Source organism: Calidris pugnax, unplaced genomic scaffold (genome assembly GCF_001431845.1).
Source record: "Calidris pugnax isolate Ruff unplaced genomic scaffold, ASM143184v1 scaffold14, whole genome shotgun sequence".
Taxonomy (NCBI): domain Eukaryota; kingdom Metazoa; phylum Chordata; class Aves; order Charadriiformes; family Scolopacidae; genus Calidris; species Calidris pugnax.
The window spans coordinates 6,762,074-6,784,545 of NW_015090793.1; the positions used below are offsets into that span (position 1 = coordinate 6,762,074).

Sequence of the window (22,472 nt, forward strand, 5' to 3'; positions counted from 1 at the left end):
GGGGGAAGGGAGGGCGGGCGGAGGGAGGCGGCGACGACGCGTCTGGGGGCTCCCGGTGTGGGCGGAGAGGTCGTTGCGGGAGGGAAGGGCCGCAGCCGGGACGCCGGTTGAATTCCCCCCCACACCGTGCTGTCCTTCGGAGCCGGCAAGCCGGGGCCGGGCACGGCGCTTCTCCCCGGCCGCCTCTCCGCTGCTCCTCCTGGTGGGGGGCGGCCGTCGGGCCGGCGGCGGGGCCCTCGCTCCCGGGCCGCTGTGGCCGGGACCGGGCAGCGCATCTCCTCGCACTTGCTTCCCGGGCAGGGTGGTCCCAGGGGATGCTTTCCCTGACGGCAGCTAGGGCACATGCCTCTCTGAAATGCCCGCTGGCTGAGGAAGGGGAAAAAAGCCATGTGTTTTTTATTAAGGTACAGGGGTGTGTTACCACGTTCAGCCCTGCCTGCCTTGTTCTCAGCGTAGCCTGGCTGTGAAGTCCTGCTGTCACTAGTTGTACGCTTCTCAGTACCCTTTAAGAAAGAAAAAATGTTTTCTTAGTCTATATTAGGAAGGAAATGTGAATTTACCTTTTTTTTCAAGTTACTTTGAAAGCCTGGGAAGATAAAAAGGAAATACAGTATGTGATACTGTTTCCATTAATAATCGAGATAATTTGGCAGTTTAAAGATCTTTGGACGGTGAAGTTTAATGACATGAGACAGCTGATAACTTGTGACGTGCTCGGGGCCTGTGGTTGCTTTTTACGTCCACGAGTTGGAATGCAGGGGTTTAGCGAGGAATGAGTGAAAGCTTAACGGGCAGCGGTTGGTGACTGACACCGAGCCCTGACTTGTCACTGAGGTGCTGTCAGTGAGAACGGGGGGTGTATCTGTATCTGCACGTTCACGTTCTGCCAAACCTGATCAACTCCATGGATGCTTGTTCATTTTGATAAACAAGCTGTCTTCTTGGTTGCCAGTAGTCACTCAAGTGTGGTAACTTCTCATAGTTGGTATCTTTTTAGCTACTGTTGTAAAGACATTTATTTGGGTTGAGCTTGTACAGTGACTTGAACAAAAACCTGGGGTATCTTACCCGCTCAGTTGATTTAAAGCAGGGAAGAAACATACGTGTACCTTCAAATTAGATGGGAGCTTTGACTCTTATCGTGGCATCGCATAAGAAGAAATGCTAATGATGGCTACAATTTTGTGTGCTGTAAATCTTACCCCATGTAAACATTCTCACTTGATGAAATACTGTGATAGAATCAAATAATTTGTGTGCTGTGATGCACTATGCTTATGATGCAACCAATGCTTTTATTTAGAATGTTAATCTATTGTTAACACATTATTGTATGGTATAGTTTTTCGTACAGTGTTTTGCTTTACTTATCTTCTTTGCTTTACGTGTAAGTAGTCTAAGATTAAGTTAAAGCTAAGAGCTTCTAAGAATCTTAAAGTTCTTCCCGTAAAGCTCAGGCTGTTAAGTACTGCAAGCTTATACTTCTGGAGTGACTTACTTCATGTTAGCCTTTTCTTTTCAAAAACTCTAAACATAGTAATAATGCGCACCTATTCTGTCTTTAAAACTTTGCTTTTGATGTTTCATTAAATTTAAAAATAAAGTTTCTCGTTACTTCTTTTTCATGAGGGATATGTTAACATACAGCTTTTCTGGTACTAATGCCTGCCTTAAATGAACAGTGTTGAGTATGGTAAGCTACATTCACCTTGTTCAGACACTACTGGATGTCTGTATTATCCTAGAAGCAAAGAGTATGGACTTTGCTCCTTTCTGAAGAAAGTAAATGTTTTATTTCAGGCTGACTTGCTCTTAGGTACATGGTTAGAACAGACACTGCAAAACCTTACGAGCTGTTGTTCTCAGAACTGGCAAAGTTGAAATAAAGAGTTATTCTGCAGAATCTTTTGGTGAAGTGATGATTCTGTGTGCCTATTCACACTCCGAATGGCTTATGACAAGAAGTGTTTGAGTCAGCATGTTTTCTTAGGCTAACCTTGGAATTTTGTTCTTTGGCCCCTTCCTTAGAATTAATGAGTCTGGTTGGAAAAAAAAATAAAGATAAGCAATGTGAAAGTGTCTTGTTGTTATGGAGTTTTATCTAAAATGCTCCAAGCCAGTTTTGATCTCCAGATCATACCTCTTTGTCCTAAGAGCACCTGTCCATAGCAGGTGATGTCCTCTACTAGTAGGACTCTCATTTTTGGCGCATAGGCTTTGTGTGCTTCCTGGCATTCGGGTGAGAGAAACAAATTACTGAGCTGCAACTTAGCCCTTAAGGCTTTGAGTACTTCTCTGCTTCACTCAGCTGTTCCTTAAAGTCAGGGACATCCTTCTGAGATGGCTGGCCTCTTGGGTCAAGAAATTCAGCTACTGATCTTTCTGTTAATACTGGACAGTATCAGAATGCCTTCACAGATTCTCAAAGCGTGACTTTTTGAGCCAGAAAGAGACAGTTTTTCTCCTCTCTACTGCAGTGGCAAGAGCAGAGAAACTCTACAAAACTGTTAGAGTTTGATGTAACTTGAGATGTGTAAATCCTTTTCCGTGGACTTGATAAATGCTATAGCATTTATCCTGTAGTGACATCAAAGCCCACTTAGCATGGGACATTCCTTGCTTATTGAGATTTTTCTTTGATCTTTTTTTTCCCCCCCTTTCCATACCTTTCGATTGCTGCACTTGATTTTGGAAGTATCTCTTTTCCTCTAATAATTAGGATATTTTGTTGGTTAAGGCTTTTCATGAGCAGCATTGGGTGCTGCGTTTTCTCAGATAGAGTTGTCTGCTTCAGGCTCTGTCATAGCCTGTATCTTAGATTTAACGGTGGAAAAGTTGACCAGTAACCTCTAGAATCACCTTTCTGTCCTGTTTTCTCTTAGGATTGACCAGAAATAGTAGGTTCCAGATGGGAGAAATAAACCACAGCATGCTTACTCCATCCAGCCTTCCATATTTGTTTTGGTTACGGTGAATTGTGAAAAGATTGGCCAAAAAGAGTCAATGTATTTGGAATATTGCTCATGTGATCTTCCTTTGTTCTGTCCAGGAGTCTTTTTGCACTTGGTATTGGCTAGCTACTGAGTTATTGCAGCTAGGTATCAATACAAGGTTTTTATTATTTTTTAATTGCTTTAAGGAGATTGATTCTTTTTTAGTGGCTTGGGGATGATTTTCACTGATTGTAGATTGCATACAGCCACTAGGTAGCATTTTGTGTAGCTGATGGTGCTTCCCTGGTGTTCGATGGTTGGAAGGCTTTCAAGGATGGCCCTTTATTAACGCATGTGAACTGACTTAGATAATTTATTATTTGATGGTCTCCTCAGATTATTTCTGTAATGGGTGCGCCTTGTCTCCGTGCCTGCATATAGGTGTCAGTCCTCCTTGTGGACTTTGTTAGTTATTATTAGGACTGATTCTGAGTTAGTGTTTCAAATAAAATTCTTTTCTGGAAAGCTAAGTTTTAAAATTATTTGGACCAGTCTCTTGCTCTTCAAGACTGTTTGTATCCTTTGCAGAGAGATCCGGGGGTAGAGCTAATTTTGCCAGGTGCTAGTCAAAGTGGTCAGCAATGTATTCAAACGGTGTTGTGGTTCCACCTCTCAAGCGCGTTTAGGTTCTTACTCTTATTTGTTGTTTTGCTTAAAACAAAACAAAAAACCCCAATCTTCATCTTAGACACACCTGGCAAGTGCTCCGTTTGGATCATCTAATACTGTGTTGTCATGGAGCCATTCAAAAATTGCATCTGGTTTCGGTGAAGTTTTTCTGCAATGTAATTGCTTGTCTGAGGGACTTGGGAACCAGTTTTCAGGCAACTGAATAAGCACAAGCAGTGCCTCACATGTCCACAGAGTTCCCCTGTATACACAGACGGTTTGCTTGAACGCTTATGGAGTTGTCAGCCACATTACAGAATTGCTTTCCACTTGTTTTATCTTTTTTATCCTATATATTTGGATTGCAGATTGAATTGCAGAATAGGAAGAACAAGACAAGGCATGTGCTTTGACTTGTGTTGGAATAGGCTGAGGTGTTTGGGTTTCAGTACTTCACATGGTTATTGTCAAAGCAAAAAAAATTTCATTCTTGGTTGTTCGTGACACGTGACCATCCAAAGTGTGAATGTGCTTACACACAGTGTACCATAAGGAAGTTGCTGTTAAGCAGCATCTTTTTTCTGCTTTCAGTAGTAGCCATTCCTAAGTAAAGGGTGATATTCTAAGTCATATATTTGTGTACAGTTCACTATATGGATAAATGTCTTTGTGAATTTCAGAATTGCTAATTTTTTGTATTTTTTCTAGGTAACCTGGGAGATCGGGCGTGTCTTAGCTGTACATCCCTGAGGCTGGCAAACAAAATGTGAGTAAATATGAACTTTTTTTAGAAGCTTAAAACTATACAAAACCATCAGTTAGTATACTATCATTGAATATAGGTTTAAATCTTCTAGTCAAACTATGAGAATATTAGCTTCAGCTTGTATTATTGACAGACTAAAGGAAGTCTGAGTATTACTCTGTTCATCTGCTTGGTTGTGTGTGGGAGAAGGAAAGTGAGATATTTTTTTTAATACCTACTTCCTTTTTGTTTCACTTACAATGTGAAAGCAATAGAATGTTAATCTTGTTCTTCAGTGATTGCAGGTCATGTCAAGGCATATCATGGGCTTCTTGCATACTTGCTCTGGGGAGTTCTATAGAATAAACATTCAGTCAAAGCTAGTTTGAAACACATAGTTGACAGTTAGGAGTGCAGATCATTTGAGTTCTATCTTTATTAAACCAAAGTAGTTACATATATATAACAGTTACATATATTAACAGCCATGGGTAAGGCTCTCCTAGGAGATGGAGTCTTCTTCTGGAAATGAATCCAGCCAGTGTGTGTTCTTATGGAACTTAATGGGTGTTGGGAGAATCCATTCTCTGTTCCAGACTTGGCTCACAAGGCATGCTTGTGGATATGGATGATTTCCTAACGCCTTTCCTTGGAATGTCAAAATACGTATTCTCTTATTTATTTATGGTCTAAGTGCTCAGGAAGCAGTGACTATTCTTCAGTTTCCTAAGTTTCCATTTTAACATAAGGATGTGCCTCTAGACTTAACCCTCTGATACGAAACATAAAGTAATTCCTTTCTTTCTTAGTCAAGTTAGTTCTCTATCACTTACTGTATAATTAGTTATGAGAGGATTTTTAATACACAAAGCATTTTCAAATCTGCGTTTCCTTTTTAGTTCTTTATTATACAGGCTCTCTCTCTTGGAAAAATGGAAACTTACAGATTTAAATCTATTATATGAGTAGCAGAATGTTGGGACAGAAATTGTTGTTATTCTTTTGAGAAGTTTTTTTTGGGTTTTTTATGTTGTTTTTTTTTTTACCAAAATCTGCTGTTAATGTAAAGTTGCTGCTGAAAATAAAACAAACTAGTGCCCACGCTCTTACATGACCCAGATCCAAAAGCAAGGGACTGTAACGGTACAAGTACTGAGGACAGCTTGGGATAGAAGTGCTATGTCTGACATACTGCTGGTGAAAGTGTGTCCAAAGAGGCACATTTCTTGTGAAATCTTTTTTTGCTGCAGATTCAGAACCAGTTCTGTTGGCAGAGCTCCCTTTCTCTCTGCCTGCAGAAGAATGTAGATGGATGTAGGTGGATCTTGGTCTGTAGGCCTGGAGCTCTGCTTTTGGGAAATGACTTAGAGTCGTGGTTTGTGCAAGTGTTTTAATCTGGGTTTGAATATGTACTTTATTTTCTTAAAGGAACTGTAATTCTCATTAGTTAATATCTGTGCAACTGTGTAATTTTCCAGCTAGTCAAGAAGGTGTTTTATGTAGCTGTGGATGTTTCAGCAGTCATCTGACCATTGAATGGTCAGTTGCTTAAAGTTTTAGTTTAAGCTAAAAATATTAATATGTGTTTAAAAAGTAGTAATTTAGATTTTATTTTTTAATATAAAGCTCAATTTCAATAACATTAAATAGATAAAAACCACTTGGATCTATTTTCTGTTCACTGAGTGAAGACAAATACACATTCTGGTTTTGTTAGTACAAGGGCTCAGTGAAGAAACAAATCAGTCATTTCTGTCCTGTAGACGAGTTAATGCTGGCATTTCAGTTTGAGGGACACCTAATAGAACTCAGTCATATAAAATATTTTATCTACTGCTTTAATGTTGTCATATCCTTTTATAAAAGTGTGAATAATCCTACTTGCATACAGTGAGTACTACTACTGTGTTTGGGGTGTTTGAGCAGTGCCTTCCTTCTAACTTCAGTTTACATTTAATTAAGCAAAAAGAACAAAATTCAGAATAAGGTAGAAGAGTGTTGGCTCTGTGTGCCCCAGCTCAGTACCATGATGGAAGTTTGTGCATAAAGTTTCTTCTGAAAAAGGAAAACTAGGTGCATGGAGATAACAAAAGTGGAACCCTAATGAAACAGGATTTCTCTGATAATTCTCTTCCTCTCAGCACCTATCCCAAGTCTACAACTTGTATTTTTTTCTCAAGTAATTTTTTCAAAGAGGAGAAGTAATAGAAGGAGCTTTATGTTACTTATGGATTTACAGATTTATTTTCAAATCTAGCTTTCTAAATGGAAATCACTTCTGGTTGCTACTCTTTAACTAATTGGAGTGAAATAAGCTACCTTTTCAAAATTGTTTAATGGAAATTTCCCTGCAGGTTATTTTTTGTCATGAAGTAAAGGCAAGCATTCTTTTCAGGTGTAGACATCCTGATCTTGAGAGTCACAGGTTTGGGTTTTTTCCTTCAATGTGCAGTAGATATTTCTCAAATGATGCATTTTATAAAGACATGTGATACGTTTGATACATTTGATACGTATACATTTGATATGATACATATGATGCATTTTATAAATACATATGATACATTTTATAAGTAAAATAAATTTATAAGTAAATTTATGTAACTATAGAAGTATATTGTTTATAAACAGTTTATGATATAGTGCTAATTCTTGAATGCTTTTTTTCTTTTGAAGGACTGTACACTTTAAATATTGCACTAGTGTCCCTCCTGTTTACGCATACTCCAAAAAAGATCGCTACTGTTGTTGGACTAAAGGATCTGAACAAATACACTTTACTCTTACAAGTCCCTTTGGCTCATGGACGCCAATAGCAACCATGGGTATTTTAGGTCCCCAGTATCTTCCAGTTAGATGGTGGCATTCTTCACGTCCCCTTAGAGATGACTCCATAGTTGAAAAGTCGCTGAAGTCCTTAAAGGACAAAAACAAGAAGTTGGAAGAAGGAGGCCCTGTATATAGTCCAACAGAAGTGGAAGTTGTGAAAAAATCTCTTGGACAGAGGATTGTGGACGAACTGAAGCACTATTACCATGGGTTTCGGTTACTGTGGATTGACACAAAAATAGCTGCAAGGATGCTCTGGCGAATACTTCATGGAAACACTTTGTCTCGTCGAGAACGGAGACAGGTACTGACTATATAACAATTTTGCTTGAGTATCCTTAGCAATTGCTCCCTTTTATTTGAGCTGAGTTGGTTCTTTCTGTTGTCTGCTGTTGTTAGAATTAAAATGGCTAGGTACATTTCCCTCTTCCTCCCTATGTGGACACTAGAAATTTCGGTTATGACTCCAAAACATTTTAATCTTGTTCCCCATTATTGAAGATAAATTTGGTATTTTCTAGTTGGAACAGCAGAGGATTCTTCTGTTTTGTCCTGTGGACAACAGTTGGGGTTTGCTCTCAAGTTCCCATCCATGTGCTTTACATCCATGTGTGTATGTGGTCACTTTCTCTGCTTTTTCACTCCAGCTGGAAAAATAGAGGGAAAACACTTCTAGTGAAGGTTGGATTTGTGCTAATTCTGTTGTATTTTCCTTTTTTTTAAACAGAAGAAAAGCTGCAGGGTGAAATGCATGCTTGATAATCAGATATTAGTGCTATCTCAGTTATAAATATATTTCTGAGATAATTTTAGTCCAAAGAAGATAATTTGAGGAAAGTTCTTGTCTTGTACTTTTGTTTTTCTTTATGGCATGTAGCTTACATCTGTGAAGCTGTGAAAATGCAATTGATAATTTTAAAGAAAAAGGAAGATGGGATGGAGATGAAATCTGGAGTGCAAAACAAGATTGCTTTCAAATAACCTGCATTTCAATAGAAATTTGAGTTTGTGGATCAAATTAAAATGCTTATTGAACTGGGATTAGAAGATGTGGATATTTAAAAACATTTGACGTTAGCTCATATATGGAGAGACTGCTAAATAATAAGCTGTTTCAAAACTGGCATAGCCTAAAAACACTTTTTTGAAAGAATGCATTGGTATTCAATTTCACCAGTTTATTAGCAATATGTCAAACATACTGATTTAATAGTTCTCATTTTACTGTTCTTAAAGACAAGATGTCTTTAAAGACAAGATAAAATATTCAAGTTGGTCTTGCTGCCTTTTTAAAAAAAGGAAAAAGGCATTTAAACTGTTGCTGAAAAAAAATGTGCTACAAAAAATGTTGGAGGTGAAAAGTTGTGTGTATTCTGGCAGCAGGAGCGAATAGTGCTGCTTGCAGTCATGGTCTGGTTCTCTGGAGTTTGTACACTCTGCATGCAGTGTGGTAGCTTCACATCTCTGCCTTCAAAGATTTTTGTTAGGTGATCAAAAATCCAAATATCTGCTCATTGTTTTAATTGTTTTCTGATAAAATTAGGTACGTAGTTGAACATTTTCATTTGTAATTAAAAAAATCACATCTTAATGCAGTATGCAAACATTTTTTTCCCATGTTTGCAAGATTAGACAAATAACAAAGAGAAATGCACATGTAGCAGTTTTCATCTGTGATTACATGTGGTCTCTTTCTACAACAGCACTGCTTGATGGTACTTGGTCACAGCATCTTCATGCTACTTATTTTTGCTCTCTTCCTTATGCTGGTACGAGAGTATGTTTGGCAGCTGATCCAGTTGAGACGTTGCTCAGCAATAAATATAACAGTCTGGGCTGACGTAAGAGAGGGGATTATGTGGTGCCAGGAAAGAGTAACTGAGGATAGAGGGGAGTGAGGACTGCAGGACTTCTTGAAGTAGCAGTTCTGGCTTGTGCTGGCTTATTGAGAGCTTTGGGAAACTTGGAAAAACCAAGAGAGGCAAATTAATTCGTGGTTTAAAACAGAATCAGAAATCCTTTGGAGGGCAAGATTGGATCCATTAGTTTTCCTGCCTGTTTCATGTTCACAGAGCCATACTTCTGAGAAATTATATAAACAACAGTAAAATATGGGTATCATGGAAATACTTCTCTTCAAAGATCAGGACCGTGTTCTAGAAGGCATGAGCCTTTAGAAGTAATATGTTATTGTTGGACACACATGTATTATTCCATCAATAGATGGATTTATTAATTTGATTGTCCTTTAGTTTCATCATCTAGGGATATCTGATAGAGCTGTCTTTCTCATATTTACTTAGTGGTCTGGCATTTGGCCTTCCTGAATTTTTTTTTTTCTGTGCCAGATGTGCGATTTCAGTAGCATTTCCCTTATTTAAAATAAAATATAAATCTGTTGTGCAGGTATAAGTTAGTGTTTAAGTTGATGTAGCCTGTCCCTCATCTAATGATGTGTGTGTGTGTGTCTGTAAGCTTACAATTCAGTGTAGAAAACGTAGAGAAAATATTCTTAAGAACTACAGTAATGTTATTTTCTCAATCTAGGTTTTATATTTCCTTTATATGGAGGTAGAGGGCGTCCTGCCTCTTGAATGGAGTCATGGTAGGCTTAGAACCCAGGGTCAGTGAAAAGCAAACCAGCCTACAGCTCAACAAAACCCTCTACGTGTGCTTTTTTAAAAGCCTTATTTAAGTTTGTTTCAACACAGTTTATTTTTCATCAGTTCAGCCTTAAGTTGTAGCATTCTGACTGGTTCAAAGAAGTCTTAAAACTTTGATGCCAGATTAACTACAACTTTGCAAAAGTTGCTGCTGAAGTTTTAAAAAAAAAGTAAAAATGAAGTACATACTGCTTTAAATATATTAAACTGCATATGAACTGACAGTCCTAGAGAAATCTTATCTTCACGCAGAGTGACAAATGAGTTATTTCTGCCTGCCCTTTCCTTCCTCTTTGGAGGCAATAATGGAAAGATACCCAAGTAATCTAACCACATTAACAAGCAATTGCAGCCTGGCTCATGCAAGGGAGCTATTGCTTATGTAAACCAAAAGTTGGTTCCAAAGCCCGCTTGTAAAATTGCTGCTAGGGTTTGGATTCAACAGGATCACATATCTACACTGAGGAGAGAAGGCAGGAAGAAATAAAACATGCAAAATATGATACTGACTGTTAAAAACTAATTACTGTAGTGCTGCCTCCTACAGCAGCATGGCCCAGGACACGGGGGTGAGATGGCAAACGCTTTGGAGTTTGTGGCGAGTCTATCAGCTTTACAAACTCTTGGACTCTGCGGAGGGAGGAGTGGAGTACATGAACTGTAGCAGCAGATACAGAGTAGTCACAAGTTTTTCGTGCTGTGCTGCCAAATAATGTGTGTGTAATCATGCACCATTGTATTAGGTTCCTGTGCAAAGTTGTTTCCCTTGAGTTAGCAGAGGGTGCAGTTTCATGATTTATGTAAGCTGATCCAGCACGGTGCTGCTGTGAAAAAAGCCGGTCCTATTTGGTGCTTAAATCAAGTTTTCCTACACCTTCCCCCCCCCCGCCCCAGCTTTTGGTTTGTACTAACCCATTCTTGCTTGTCTGGGTATGTGTTTATGGATTTTGTCTTGTACAAAATACTTGCACATGCTGTCTAAAAATAGATACTGTGTAGAAATAAAAACTACGTGCTGCACTCTATAGAAGTTTTTGAGAGTTTGGGGTTTTTTGTAGGGAAAATGTACTTGTTCTTCTGACTTTTAAAATTTTCTTCCAAACTTTCTTACATGTTTTTGAATTCCCTGGTAGTCATTTATCGTCTATTGTTGGAATGAATGGAAAAATCTTTGAGCCTGTAAACAATGGACCAAAGCATCCCTTCTGGGAAACTGAATTTTTTATATACAAAGAAAAATGTCGAACTTTGGATCTGTGGAGTTTGTGCATTCCTCAAACAGTATTTGGCTGGTTTTATGCTGAGAAAATTATGGTTGAAGTTTTACTGGGTTTGTATTCTAGCAAAACAGTCCTAGCGACGTTGCTGCTGTTCCCGCCGTGGATTGGCATGAGCTGTGGGGAGGGGGTGGAAGGGGAAGAAGAGCTTATATCTGTAGTAGCATTTATGTTGCCAGTTTTTCCCAATCATAGCTGTTTTTATCAAATTATGATGTTGAATGACACTGTTTTGGCAGTTGTATACTGTAGTGTATGTCTGACCTTCCCTCTCTGAGTTAGAAACTGACAGAATTCCCAAGAACTGGTTATTTGCTTTGTAAAATGATGTAGTCAAGCAAGATCTGCCCTCCCCATTATAACCTGAATTATTAAGCTTCCAACAAGTACCGAAGGATTTGATTATAGACTGTACAGCCTAATATATACATTTGTGGGTGTACAGAATCAGAAGGACAATATTGATTTTATGCATTTCAAGATTCGGTAACTAATGCTTCAGCCTGCTTCAGAGGATTACTTCTCTAGAAAGCAGTGATTTTATAAAAAAAGAATCTACCAAGCTGGGCTCATTACCTTGGATTTAAATGTACATTACAATTGTTATAAGGCAGAGGGGGAGGGATCTTTCATTTTATTCTTGATTACTTAGTCCATAGTAGCTCATGCATGTAAGAAGTGGTGGAGCACAAATAAAGATGCATAAAAGAAGTTAAGCAGCTTTAACGACAACAAATGACCACCTCCTGTTTTCAGGTGCTTTTAAGAGGTTTAAATGAGATACTTGTTCAATAATCCTATTGAGACACAGTGAGGCTTTTGAAATACTTTCTATAGCGTTGAAAACTGGTGAAACTCTGGCACTCTGTAGTATATAGCAACTTGAAGAAAAAGATACTAAAAACTGACTTTGTTACATGCTTTTTCGGTGTTATTTTAAATTTCCTCTGTAGCAAATATATGTGTAAGCTTAAGTGACAGATGATCGTAGCAACTATTTTTTTAAATAAATATTTAAAATTTTGCTTATCGATACATCTTTTTTTTCTTTTCTTCCAGTTTCTTCGAATATGTGCCGATCTTTTCCGCTTGGTCCCTTTCCTAGTTTTTCTTGTTGTCCCATTTATGGAATTTTTGCTTCCAGTAGCTCTTAAGTTGTTCCCTAATATGCTTCCGTCTACGTTTGAGACAAAGTCTAAAAAGGTAAGCAGAGCTGAATTTATCATCCAGTAATATGTTTTGGAAAACTTAGAACTTTCCTTGGTAAAGAAAGAAATTATAAAAATTCTAAAAACTAGGAAAATTCTAAAAATTAGATTTTATTTTTTTTTTCAGAATTAGGGGATTGCTTTTATCATCTTTATGTTGTTTTGATGATCTTGCTGTTAACATATAATAATGAACCAGTACCATCCTGGTTTATCTTTTTATATGTGCAGGTGCTTAGCTATCACGGCTGTAAGCTTCTCTTGTCTTTTTTGCCATTCTCATCTCCATTTTCTATGACTCACAAGCATATTTTTCTAGTTTGTATTGAAACAGGCAGACTTTGTTTTGACATTTGTAGTCCTTAATCTTGACGCAAGGTTTCTTGTATGTATTCTTAATATTTTAAATAACTTCTTATGCATTTGTTTAAACTTTATTTCTATTAGTTAAGTTTTCTCAGAATCATTTAGAGCTTTGTAAAAACACACCAAAAAGCCCCACAAGTTCTCACTTTCAGAGCACAAAGTGCTTACAGGAGGTTCCTTCGTAGTGAGCTCCCAGTCAGTCACAAATCTAATCAGTCATGATTGTATACTTGAATCTAAGTAACCATTCATTTCTAATTCCCTGATAAATTCCTTTTTGTTTGGATGAGATGTAGTGTAGGATTTCTGTGCTGGATACAAGAGTTGGGAATGACCCAAACCAGTTGGTTAGTTTCTATAGTTTTTTGTTACTAATTGAGAGGGTGCCTGTTAGTTTTAGCAGGTGAGGCCACTCCTGCTGCACTTCACTCTTTTAGCTCTGCATCTCATGCTGCAGGAAGCTTTGAGCTAACTAACCTATTTTTCAGTGCGATTTGGGGATCTTTGGTAAGAGTGAGTGCCCTCTTGTGATGTGTGCGTTACAGCAGAAGTTCAGAATCACTCCACATAACTTGTCTAGCTGCAGAAGAAGTGGTATTTAGTGTGCATATTTATGGAAAGAATTTCAAAACCCAATATTTTTTTAACAGGAGGAAAGATTGAAGAAACAATTGAGGGTAAAGCTTGAACTGGCTAAATTTCTTCAAGACACAATTGAGGAGATGGCCTTAAAAAATAAAGCAGCCAAAGGAAATGTTACAAAAGATTTTTCAACGTTCTTTCAAAAGGTAAAAGGTTTAAAAAATTTATTTTCTTTCCATACCAAAAAAAAATCAGTTGGTGTTTTGTTTGGTCTACAGTAATCATCAGATACCTTTATTCTGTTAGATTTGAAGAAGCAGGATGCAATAGGTTTTTTTAGGATAGATTTTGGTTTTGTGAGTAATACTTCAGTGTGCTGAAGTTTTACTGTTCTTAGCTTTGGTATTCTAGCCAGTATGTACACTGTCTGTTTTGTTTTAGAAGCAGTATATTTTTGCTCATTTTCTTCTAGTTGTCTTATTTTGTTATAACTTAATTCTAACATAATTATGCACTCAGTGATTACTTACATAGTTTTTAACCTCTCTTTTGAACATTGGGTGTAAAAAAGTGAAAGAAAGGAGTTCTTTTCTAATTAACTGATTAAAACTTGATGGGGGGAAAAGTAAACTTTTTTGGGGTCAAAATGAATTCTGCTTATAAAAACAGTTTTTAAATGTAAAATTGCTATACTGCTTTTGGATACCGACTGGAATGTGGTATTATCTGGGGTTTTTCTGGAATGTGAGTGCTGTGTTTGGTGCAAAATTTTTCTATTCACAAGCAGTTGCTGACACAGAGTAAATGTCAAGTATCTGCCTCCTGTATTGACAGCCTTTAGGTTTGACAGTGTTTCCTTTCACCAAGTAGGTGAGGGTTAGGTATTCCCTGGAGAGATGAAAAACACCTTCTTAAATTTTCTCAGGGTAGGACCTATCTCAGTCTGCTCACACTCCTGATTGCTCTTAATTGTGGGGCAGTTGAGTAAGAGACCAAGGCAACAACTATCCCTAGGTGTTTTGTTGGAAGTAGAAGTGTAGTCCCCTCCTTTGTGGACTGTGTTTGCACAGAAAAAGGCACATAAGCCTGGAGAGCTGAGACCCGAATTGTGCAATTCCTCTCAGCTAGCCTGAGCTTTTCCTGCATCTCAGTGCTGAGAATAAAGTTTTAAAGGGTGGGGTAATAAGATCATGTTGTTAATGCTGAGTAGGTTAGCTCAGATAATGATGTTGGCGGGTTTTGCCAGTCGGTATCTGTTTGCAAAGTCCATGTACTTTGAAGCTTCTGTGCTTCTGTTCTTTTTCATCTGCAGAATGTTTTAAATGGTTAGTTATAGCAGTTAGTAGCTGAAGTACTGATGCTGCAGACTCTGGGAGCTTGCCACTGCCATGCTTCATGTTTGGAACATTTTGTTTTCTTCTGAAAGAACTGCTACTGAGAATTTACATTTGGCGGTTAATTTATGTGGAAATAAATGACGTATTACTTCACATTTGCTGGAGGAAGTCCCAAGTTCCTGTGACTAAAAAGAAGTTTCAAGCCCTGCGTTTCTTATGTGTGGGTGTGCTTTTTACAGCTATATATTTCTCATTTGTGCCATGGAGACAAACTTTATTGATTTCATTTCACTGTACTAGATAATAAATGTCAGAGCAAGAAGCTGCTTAATTGTTTCCCACTTTTTTACTATTCTTTTGTAGCTGCTGCTTCAGTGAAGTAGTTGATGCTGCAAGTGCCATCGATTACAGGCTTAACATGTTTGCTTCAGAATTCCAGAATTTATCTGTGTTGTTTTGTAGCTAGTGGGGTACTAGAAAGTTTCAGTTTGTATTCTCAAGAAACATACGCTTGGCTCTGTCAAAATTCAGCTTTAAACAAGGAAGAACATACTTTCTGTATTTTTAAAGTTCCATTTCTGGCTCCTGTAGTGAAGGAGCTGGTGAAGTGGAACAACGAGGCCTTTGACCCTTCTTTCTGTGAGTTGGTTTCTCTGCTGCACAAGTGTCCAGATGGTCAATGGACTCCAGGTGGTCAATGGACAAGATCATCTTGTCCTCCAAATTTTTATCTTTTCCTGTACTCAGTAGCTGTTCACTAAAAGACTTGAGTTGGCAAGTAAAACAGATAGGCATAATAAATCAGGCTGTATAGGTAATGTTAGGTTTTCAGGTTGTACTCGATCTCACTTAGTTTATGTTTTCTTTACAAAGCTTTAAAAAAGGTAGAGGGATTGGGAAAAGTGGGTTTTTCTATATCTATATACTTACTGTTTAGACTGAAGGTGTGAAGTCACTGGCAGTACTTAATTGTTACATTCTCTAAGATTTTGAATTCAGTATTATCACTAGTAAGCACTTGCTGGTATACTTAAAATAGAAAAATCAACGTTTATACAGGTGATAATGTTTTACTGTGACCTGATGAGACTAAGGGAATGGTTTTTTTCTACTTACATCTGCTTCCAGTATTTTCAATTAATTCCTGTGAAGTGCCATTTGGCAACACATAACTTCAAAGCTTAAGTTTGCATTTGCACAAGCAAGTTGCATAGAACCTTCCATCGAGAAGGATGCAGAGGCCTTTCCGAAATAGTTTATACTTTGGAATAACTTCAAGTACAAGTGCATTTGCACTGAGGTGCCACAGAACAGCTAGGAACTGGAAGCAAAACAGTGTTGTAACAAATGTGGTTGTGTAGGTATGTAGAAAGGATTTAGGTAGGTAAGTGTCCAAATCTGTGTTTCATAGGGACACTGACATGGCAAAGTTTTTGCTGTTGGGTGCACTTCTTGCTTTATCTTCACAGGGTGATGCTTTTAATATGCTTTTATGTTTAGTAAGTATGGGACCAGAAAGTGTACTTGCCAGCTGACTTCTGTAGCAGCCATTTATTTGCTCAGATTTTCTTGTTTTTTTGAGGTATCTCATGGCATTGCCAACTCGGATAGACCTGCTCATTAGTATATGGATTCATCTAATTTTTGTTGCTGTTAGTTTTATCTTAAGTAATTATGCAATGTTGTTGGGAACTGTCAACATCAATTCTTTTGCCTTTTACAGTAAGTGGTGGGTTTTTTTAAAAATTTCTTTCATGTCTTCCTTGTGTCCTATTTTCTATAACAAAATTGATGCAAAGTACTTGATGAATAGAATATTTTTATTGTTCAAAATAATGCCCAAGCATAGTATTTGCTTTGAAAAGCTTTGTGTGTGTTTGTTTTTCCTTACAGATCAGGGAAACTGGTGAAAGACCCAGTAATGAGGAGATCTTAAGATTTTCTAAACTATTTGAAGATGAGTTGACTCTGGACAATCTAACCAGGCCTCAGTTGGTGGCACTTTGTAAATTGTTGGAACTTCAGTCAATTGGAACAAACAACTTTCTCCGCTTCCAGCTGACTATGAGGTTGAGAACCATAAAAGCAGATGACAAAGTGAGTCTAATTAGGCACTGATTAATAATTTTGACATGTAAGACTAGTGAGTGTGTGTGGATATATGTATGTCTTTCTAGGCATTTTCCTTTTTTGTCTTGATTATCTTACTTTTGACCTAACTTAGAATGAAAAGGCCTGAAGAGCTTAAAATTGGAAGTGTCCTTACTTGTACGGAAAAGGCTGAGGTTTTTTTTAATCTACTAATAATTGCAATGAACGTAATTATGTTAAAAAGAAAAACATTTCTATGAAACTGTAATTTTTAAGGGAGCTGATAGAAATACTAATTTAGAGAGAGATTGACATGACCATTATGGAGTTGCTGAGATTGCAGTATGATGTTCCCCGTTTAAGAAGTGGAGGGTATTTTGTGTTACCACAGCGGCCTCTAGTGGCCGTTGTGAAAATACAGACTTCTGAGTGTGCATTGAACGGGGCACCATTCGTGGTGGTTCTTCAGTTTTGAGCTGTTCCACGTTAAAGTTTATTTTATGCTTTGTGCAGCTAATTGCTGACGAAGGAGTTGACAGCCTGACTGTTAAAGAGCTGCAGGCAGCCTGTCGTGCCCGAGGTATGAGAGCTCTTGGTGTGACAGAGGAGCGTCTCAAGGAACAGCTTAAACAGGTACGTGTTTGCAAGACTGAATACACAGACCTAACTTCAGTTGCTAGCTCTGATTTTTGGTATGATTCTGAGAAGCCTTTTTGCTTCTGTTCTTATTAAAGGCATGGCTAAAACAGTCTTTCTCCTTAATAAGCTTTTGTCATGTATCAGTAATGTATAAGTATGTAGTAGCAGTGGGCTTCTGTTTTTTGACAGGGCCATGATGTTTTAATGATGTAATTAGATTCTTAGAGTTAAACAGATCCCAATTTTTTTTGCAAGTTTGGCAGTTTGTCTTGTTAATTATTTGTATTGCTCTGTAGAGAACTTTTTTCCAAGTAGATCAGTTCCTTGTCTTTTGGTGTTGCCTGGTCTAGAGCAAGATGCACATGAAACAAAACACTTTTTCAAATATTCATTCAGTGCTTCTTGAAATACTTATTTAAACAAAATACTTCTTCATATATTTCAATGCAATTGCTGTAGTTCTTAGCTGCTTATAGCTGTAGTTCCTGTGCTAGGATATTGACTGGTAAAAAAAAAAAAAAATTTTACTTGTGTATGCTTGACTTATTGACTGTAAAAAAGAGAAGTATCCAAAAGTTGAAGATATGTTTTATGTATTGCATTTATAGTGGCTAGATCTGCACCTGAACCAGGAAATCCCTACTTCGTTGCTTATTTTATCCAGAGCAATGTACCTTCCAGATACACTTTCTCCAGCTGATCAGCTCAAAACAACACTTCAGACACTACCAGAGAGTGTTGTAAGTATTGATGTACATAGTCTGTAACCAGCTTTCAGTATCATCACTGAAGATCCATTCAGAGAAGTAGATGTTCTTCTTGGTTTCCTTTCATTCCCTTGAAAAGCTAAACCATGGATATGTTTATTTGAGTGACCTTCAAACGCAGAGGTTGGCTTATATGTGGAGGAGTATGAGAATAAAATAAATAAAAGATAATATTTCATTGCATAACAGTAGACAGTAATGGCATAAGAAAATTTAGAATATACTTTTTACTTCTATAAAAAACAATCTATGCTCTAGGCAATATAAAGACATTAATACATGAAAATGTCGATGTGTAGAAAGAGAAATTATCTGAGTAGATTATTGGTTTTGAGAGAAAGAGAATAAACAACATGTACGATGGGAAGTTCTCATTTTCAAAGAAGGTGAATAACCTTCTGAGAAATGCAAAAATAGGGTAACTTGTGGGGTTTTGAACTGTATTCATTAGCATACCTGTACTACTATCTCAATAAGGATATATAAACTTCTTTGTTATGTAGACGTATACATATATACACCATATAGATTTTAATAGACTTCTTATATTATTTTTAGGCCAAAGAGGCACAGGTCAAAGTGGCAGAAGTTGAAGGTGAAAAAGTAGATAACAAAGCGAGGCTGGAAGCAACACTTCAGGAAGAGGAAGCCATCAGAAAAGAAAATGAAGAAAAAGAGATGGAAAGATTGTCGGAAGCTGCAGAGAAAGCCAAAGAAACCCTTCAAGCTGCAGCCATGGTAAGTTCTGCTCTCAACTATTGAGAAATAAATGTCAGTGGTGTAAAAACTAGCATGTTACGAGTTACTGCCTCTGCTCTGGGTGTTGCCTGCCAGAAACTGGACTTTACATCCACGCATGGAAGATGTGGGAGAATATTAAAACAGACTGCAACACAGAAAGGCTTACTGTGAAACAGAAAAGACTGTCTCAGTCTTACGTATTTTTGATTTCTCTTTCCACTTAATTATAGTGATAAGAGAAGCCTGTATTCCTCTATCACAGGTGGTGGTTTTGTCTGTTTTTTGATTTCCCCCACCTCATACTTTAAATGTTCACATCTTTGGCTCTTTCTATTTGTCGTAAACCTGATAATGTCATTGTATAATACTTGACTATAAAAGCTGCTGGCCTGCTTTACTGGTGAATTAAACCTCAGAAGTTCGCAGGCATAGTTCATTAAGTGCAAGTGGGTATTTTAATGTGAAACCACTCAATACGTTGCAGTTTTTTAAGGTTGTCTTCTCATAAAAATGTCTGTATCTACTTTGGTAACTGTTTCTATTTTGAGAAGTCATTTTTTATTGTTGCTAATACAGATAATGTTATCTTTGTTTTAATTAAAACTTCATGGGTCTTTCAAATTTAGAAAGAGGTGGAATCGGCAGTAGATCTTGAAGCAGCTGCTGTGCAAGTTAAAAAAAGTCAGGTGGCTCTGGATACTGAACAAGAACTGGCAAGGGCAGAGACGGCGATGCAGTCGGAGATACTGAAAGATACAGCACCAGTACTGGAAGGCATTAAGGTAATCTGGATAACTGTTCGTTTTTATACCTTCTAATGTAAAGATTCAAAACACGTACTTCACAAACTGCGGATGTTCATCCTCATTCTCACAAATGTTATTGAAGATAGCTTTGCTTCAGCTCAGCTTCCTGAACTTTTCTCTGAATTTTTTTTTTTGTAATTTATCTTTCCTGTACGTAGTGAATTGTTTCTCAGTTGTTTGGGTTTTTCACCAGCAAAGAAGGAAGTAAAACATTCTTAAACGAGACAGCTAAGTACAGAATTTCAACTAGCCAGAACCCACATAATGCATCACGTTACCTGAACTTACTACTGGTGCACTTAAAAAATAGGTACCATAGCAAGCTAATTGCCTTAGCGTTTAAGATCTCTGCATTAGCATCAAAATGGCTATAAGAATATTGACTCCAAACATGGAAAAAGAATCTTGAGTCTGTCTTTTCTGGTAAAAGACTTGAAATCTTCGAGGAAAACCACAAATGTGTCTTTCACTAATTTGTATATATTTTCTGTTACAGGGTGAGGAAATCACTAAGGAGGAGATTGACATGCTGAGTGACGCTTGCAACAAGCTGCAGGAACAGAAAAAATCACTAACAAAGGAAAAGGAGGAGCTCGAGGAATTGAAGGGTGATGTCCAGGAGTATAATGAGGTGAAGAATGGGGCATGGAAGTTCTTTTTTTGGTTGTTTTTTTTTTTTTAAATTTCTGTTCATATTTAGTTTTAGCATAAATGATCCACAAATTTAAGTATTATCTTGCTTGGATGTCTCTTAACCTGTAGTTGGCAGCTGAGTGAATGCAGAGCCTCAGGTGTACAACATGTTTAAAGCCGAGTTAAAATCATTGGAGTAGTTCCTACCAGATGAGAATGTGGGAGATGTTCCTGCTCCTATTCCCAGGGTTACCAGACTAACAGGTGCTAACTGCTGCCTGCTGCAGTTCTTTCTTAGCAAGCATAGATGTCAGTATTTACAGATACTTCACGCTATGTAAAATGAATCTTATCCAGTCTCATGAAAGATGTAGAAAATAACATTTAAGGGGTGCATGAAAAAGGCAGCGGTATTAGAATTCATTGTTCTAATTCCAGTTTGGCTTTATGTATCAATGTGTTTGCATTTCATTTACAAATGGCTCCTGTCTTGAAATGCTACTTGAAGTCAGCAGTGTCTGTTGTTGAAAGTTCATACTGACAAAAGCTTTTCTCTTGACCATTTCTTTTAGGATTTGCAAGAGATAAAAGAACTCTCTAAAACTGGCCAGGAAGAGGTGGTGGAAGAGTCAAAGGCAAGCAAGCGGTTGACCAAGAGAGTGAACCGAATGATTGGTCAGATAGACAAAATTATTAATGAATTGGAGACAAGTCAAAAGTCGGCGGATGTAAAGCTGGACAGTGGTGACAGTCCTGCTGCTGGGTAAGTGACTGGAGAGTGTGTCCCTGACTGTTCATCTTCAGCCTCACTTTTCTCTCATGTGTGATTAGAAAACAATTAGCAAATAAGTTGTTGTCTAGAGTGTTAATTTATTTTAAAAACAAAATTAACAAAATTGTGCTGTAGATTTTCTCTCTTCTAAGCTATATTAAATATGATTGAAATGAGGAAGGAAAAAAAGCAGGTATAAATCCCCAGATGCTAGTCCTGAGGGGGTTCTGAAAGTGGAAGCATCGATTAGTATCTTACCATCTTGTTCATGGCTGCAGCACTAATGGTGATGCAGGTGAAATCATGCCTGTAGTCAGGCTCCTCATGCAGTAGATTTGCCCTGTGTCATTGATTGAAAAGGTGCACAACAGCACAGTGAGCGCATTCATGTTTGTTGTTTTTTAGTAGCAAAGGTGTCAGTGAGCAAAAAAATTGCAATTATTTCTCTGGAGAGAAAAGGGGGAACAGGTCTAATGGAAGGAAGGAGATCATTTTACGTGGTCCCTTTGGGAAGATTTGCTTCATTCCAACTTTAACACATTTGTAGGTTTTCAAAGAAAGGTCTTTCATGATAGTTCCATTGCAAAATTAATCTATCAACACTTGTCCAGGTCTTAATGTTACTGGAGAGTCTTTCAGGCAATCATGTATTGAACGGTCATATGTTACATATAAGAGGCACTGAAATACCTAAAAACTGTGACTGTAACTCTCAACGGTTTATGATTATTAATGCTGTATTAATCTAGTATACGATTGCACCACTTTGTGTGATTCATTAAGAGTGCTTCCCAGCTCCCATAGACCATAACCTAACCAGAAATAAGGATTCTGCTTTTGTTTTTTCCAAACTTGTTTTTTCCAGTCCCTAGGGCAAATGGTCATTTGTTTCAAATTGTGTGTAATAAGATTAAGGCGGCCATGTGAATGGTGCTATAGAGAAATTGTTGATCAAAACCATCCGAATTTGTAAATTAAAAATGCAGTATAGAATCTGCTTGTTCTGAATGTAATTATACTTTATGTAATGGATGGTTTTGTGAGTAATTTTGTAGGTTGTTGTGGATAACTGAAAATTATTAGTTTAAATATTGCTTAATTGTCAAAGGCTTAACAACCTTTAAGTTGTTGCGGTCGTTACCAAGCCATCAAGAATCATAGAGGCAACACAAGTCTAGGACATTTAGTGGCAGCATGAGAAATGCTCCTGGAATAAAAGTCAGTCTGTGCCCCAGGGGTTAGGGACAGGTGTGGAGCTGGGACTATACTGGTGAAGCCCTGCTGTTTAACATTTACTGGGTTCACTGTTTCCTGCATTTCAGCTTGACCTGTGCTGGAAGATGGTTCTTCAAACTAGCAAAGCTCCATAGGCTGTAGCAGAGGTTTTAGGTTGCAGAAGACAGACAACTTTAGC

The 22,472-nt window shown here is 37.7% G+C and overlaps 1 protein-coding gene across 2 annotated transcripts in view; it reads left to right on the forward strand.

Annotated features, from left to right (window-relative positions):
• The window catches only part of LETM1 (leucine zipper-EF-hand containing transmembrane protein 1), a 28,535-nt gene that overhangs the window by 292 nt on the left and 5,771 nt on the right, over positions 1–22,472 (forward strand). For both annotated transcript variants that reach the window (XM_014966773.1, XM_014966775.1), the window contains exons 2-12: positions 4,311–4,368; positions 7,024–7,480; positions 12,176–12,319; positions 13,341–13,478; positions 16,503–16,706; positions 17,214–17,333; positions 17,948–18,079; positions 18,665–18,844; positions 19,474–19,629; positions 20,150–20,284; positions 20,859–21,049. In XM_014966773.1, the coding sequence (XP_014822259.1) occupies positions 4,311–4,368; positions 7,024–7,480; positions 12,176–12,319; positions 13,341–13,478; positions 16,503–16,706; positions 17,214–17,333; positions 17,948–18,079; positions 18,665–18,844; positions 19,474–19,629; positions 20,150–20,284; positions 20,859–21,049 (1,915 nt within the window). The remainder of the gene's footprint in view (positions 1–4,310; positions 4,369–7,023; positions 7,481–12,175; positions 12,320–13,340; positions 13,479–16,502; positions 16,707–17,213; positions 17,334–17,947; positions 18,080–18,664; positions 18,845–19,473; positions 19,630–20,149; positions 20,285–20,858; positions 21,050–22,472) is intronic.